The 2,346-nt window shown below is 43.4% G+C and overlaps 1 protein-coding gene across 1 annotated transcript; it reads left to right on the top strand.

The window, feature by feature from the left end:
* Window positions 1-25: 25 nt before the first annotated feature.
* LOC107736716 (HEAT repeat-containing protein 5B-like) lies at window positions 26-2,070 on the top strand (the record flags this gene model as incomplete). The annotated part of the gene is made up of 5 exons (XM_016548079.1): window positions 26-320; window positions 408-560; window positions 651-750; window positions 1,719-1,828; window positions 1,907-2,070. Coding segments are annotated over exons 1-5 (738 nt in total), but the record flags the coding sequence as incomplete, so codon positions are not given.
* Window positions 2,071-2,346: the final 276 nt, after the last annotated feature.

The following is a 2,346-nucleotide window of genomic DNA, read 5'->3' as shown; positions in this document are numbered from 1 at the left end:
ACAAGTCAAAATAATGACAAGACGGCATGGAACTTTCCTTTAAAGGTGCAGTAGTAGAAACTGTTTTTATCGTAAGTGTCACAAAAAAGCTGAAAATGCTTTTAAAAAAATGAAAGCACTGCAGAAATTCAAGCCACTGTTGCAGATTCCTGAAGAGCTACACCTGTGTCAGAATCCAGTAGTGTATCACAGCTTGGATGTCTTTCAGATGGTGGTGAGTATAGCTGAAGATCTGCTGCGCTCTGCAGCCCAGAACAGCCGGCTGTCTCTCCAGCGCACTCAAGCGGGCTGGCTGCTGCTAGGAGCCCTCATGACCTTAGGTGAGTGCATCAAGCACGTGACCTCTCACAGACTCGGGCCAGAAACACGGCAGTGAAACGAGCCCCTCTGATGTTTCGTCCTCTCAGGACCGTCTTTAGTGCGCTACCACCTGCCGAAGATGCTGCTGCTGTGGCGTAACGTGTTTCCTCGCTCTCAGAAGGAGCTGGAGGCCGAGAAGGCCAGAGGAGACTCCTTCAGCTGGCAGGTGATGCTGGAGGGTCGCGCCGGCGCCCTGTGCGGTAAAACACCTGAATTCATCCCTCCGTCTCGCTCTCTGCTGTATTATTCAGTATGCATTGTGAAAAGCTCATGTTGCTTGTTCCTCGCAGCCATGCGCAGTTTCGTGGCACATTGTCCAGAGCTGCTGACGGAGGACGTGATCCGCAGGCTGATGACGCCCATCGAGTGCGCCATGACCATGATGTCTCAGTGAGTGGGACACTACACTGTATTTATGCACTGTTTCTGTTGAAATGATTGGGCCTGAGAAGTGCTTGGTGCTTGATATCCTCCTGTTTTCGTCAGGTGACTCAAACTAAAAAAGCAACTGATCTGAACTATTTACAGTGATGTCACCTTTTATTTGGCTTGTCATACTCATTTAATTATGAAACTGATCCAAAGCATCTGTGTTTGTAGTCATTTGATGACATATTTGAGCATGTTATGAAACCGGTGAACTATGTTACTTGCACTGAACCTTGTTTGGACACAGTGTTTATTCATCAGTTTAAAACTGGTCTATTTTACTGTATCACTGAGTTTTTGGTTTGAAAGACTTATAACGCTATGTTATTAATTAACACAATTCTGACTTTATTTTTTTGCAATTCCAAGAATGTTTTTTTTGTATCTCATAATTCAAAACTTTTTTTTTTTAATCAGTTTACACAAAATGGATATTGCATTAAATAAATGTCTTGGTATGTTCCATTTCGTATTCATATCAATGCACTCACAAAACAAATACTTGGTTCACAAAATTAATTTCTTGATCCAGACAGACCCTTTTGAAATTAGGCAGGCCAACAGGCCCAGATTCTGAGAATTCACAATTCTGAGAGAGAAAAAAGATTCACAGATTTAAACTCAGAACTCATAAACTCAAATTTTTTTGTCATATATTGTTTTTATTCCATGGTGGAAATGGCCCTTTCATATAATGCCTGGATAGAGCGTGCTGTATCATGTTCAAAACAGATTTTTAAAAGTCGGCCTTTGCAGTCTTTGCACAATAATATAAACCTGTATCTTAAAAACCAAAATGATCTCATGTTCTGCTGTGTTTGGTAGGTTGTGTTTTTGTCTTTTCACACAGTTCTGATAAAATGCACAAAACGCATTCCATTTTCCAGAGGTCTGTCTTTTGTGTAGTGACGTGATATTTTGGTGTGCAGTGTTCCTGCAGTGATCAAGGTTCATGGAGCTCATCTGAAGGCCAGCGCTGCCATGGTCCGACTGCGGCTCTACGACATACTGGCCCTGCTGCCGCCCAAGACATACGAAGGCAAGTCTCTGTTCTGCTGCTGTCAGCGCTGATGACGTGAGAGCTGATCATGAGTTCTGGTTTTCTGACGGTTGACAGGCAGTTTTAACGCTCTTCTGAGGGAGCTGGTGGCAGAGTTCACGCTCACAGATAACTCGGCCAACACCACCACATCTCTGCTGCGCTCGCTCTGTCATTACGACGACAGCGTGCTGATGGGCTCGTGGCTTCAGGAGACAGATCATAAGTCCATCGAAGATCAGGTAATTACTTTAAAGATGCGCAGAAAAGGTCCTTTGATGAGTGAATGACAGCTGTGCATTATAAAAAGCCTCTGTGTTTAGCATGAGTAATTCTCTGCAGCTTTCCTTTAAGCATGACTTCAGCATAATTTAGCCTGACATTATTAAAAACGGCCACACTAGGATGCATGATATTAGATTTTTGCCAATATCCAATATGCCGATATTTTTCAAATACTTTTGGCTTATAGCCGATATGTGACCCTGGAGCACAAAAGCAGTCTTAAGTCGCTGGGG

Source organism: Sinocyclocheilus rhinocerous, unplaced genomic scaffold (genome assembly GCF_001515625.1).
Source record: "Sinocyclocheilus rhinocerous isolate Xijiao unplaced genomic scaffold, SAMN03320098_v1.1 C36910827, whole genome shotgun sequence".
NCBI lineage: Eukaryota > Metazoa > Chordata > Actinopteri > Cypriniformes > Cyprinidae > Sinocyclocheilus > Sinocyclocheilus rhinocerous.
The sequence above is the reverse complement of the archived record's forward strand: the minus strand, read 5'-3'. Positions and strand labels throughout refer to the sequence as shown.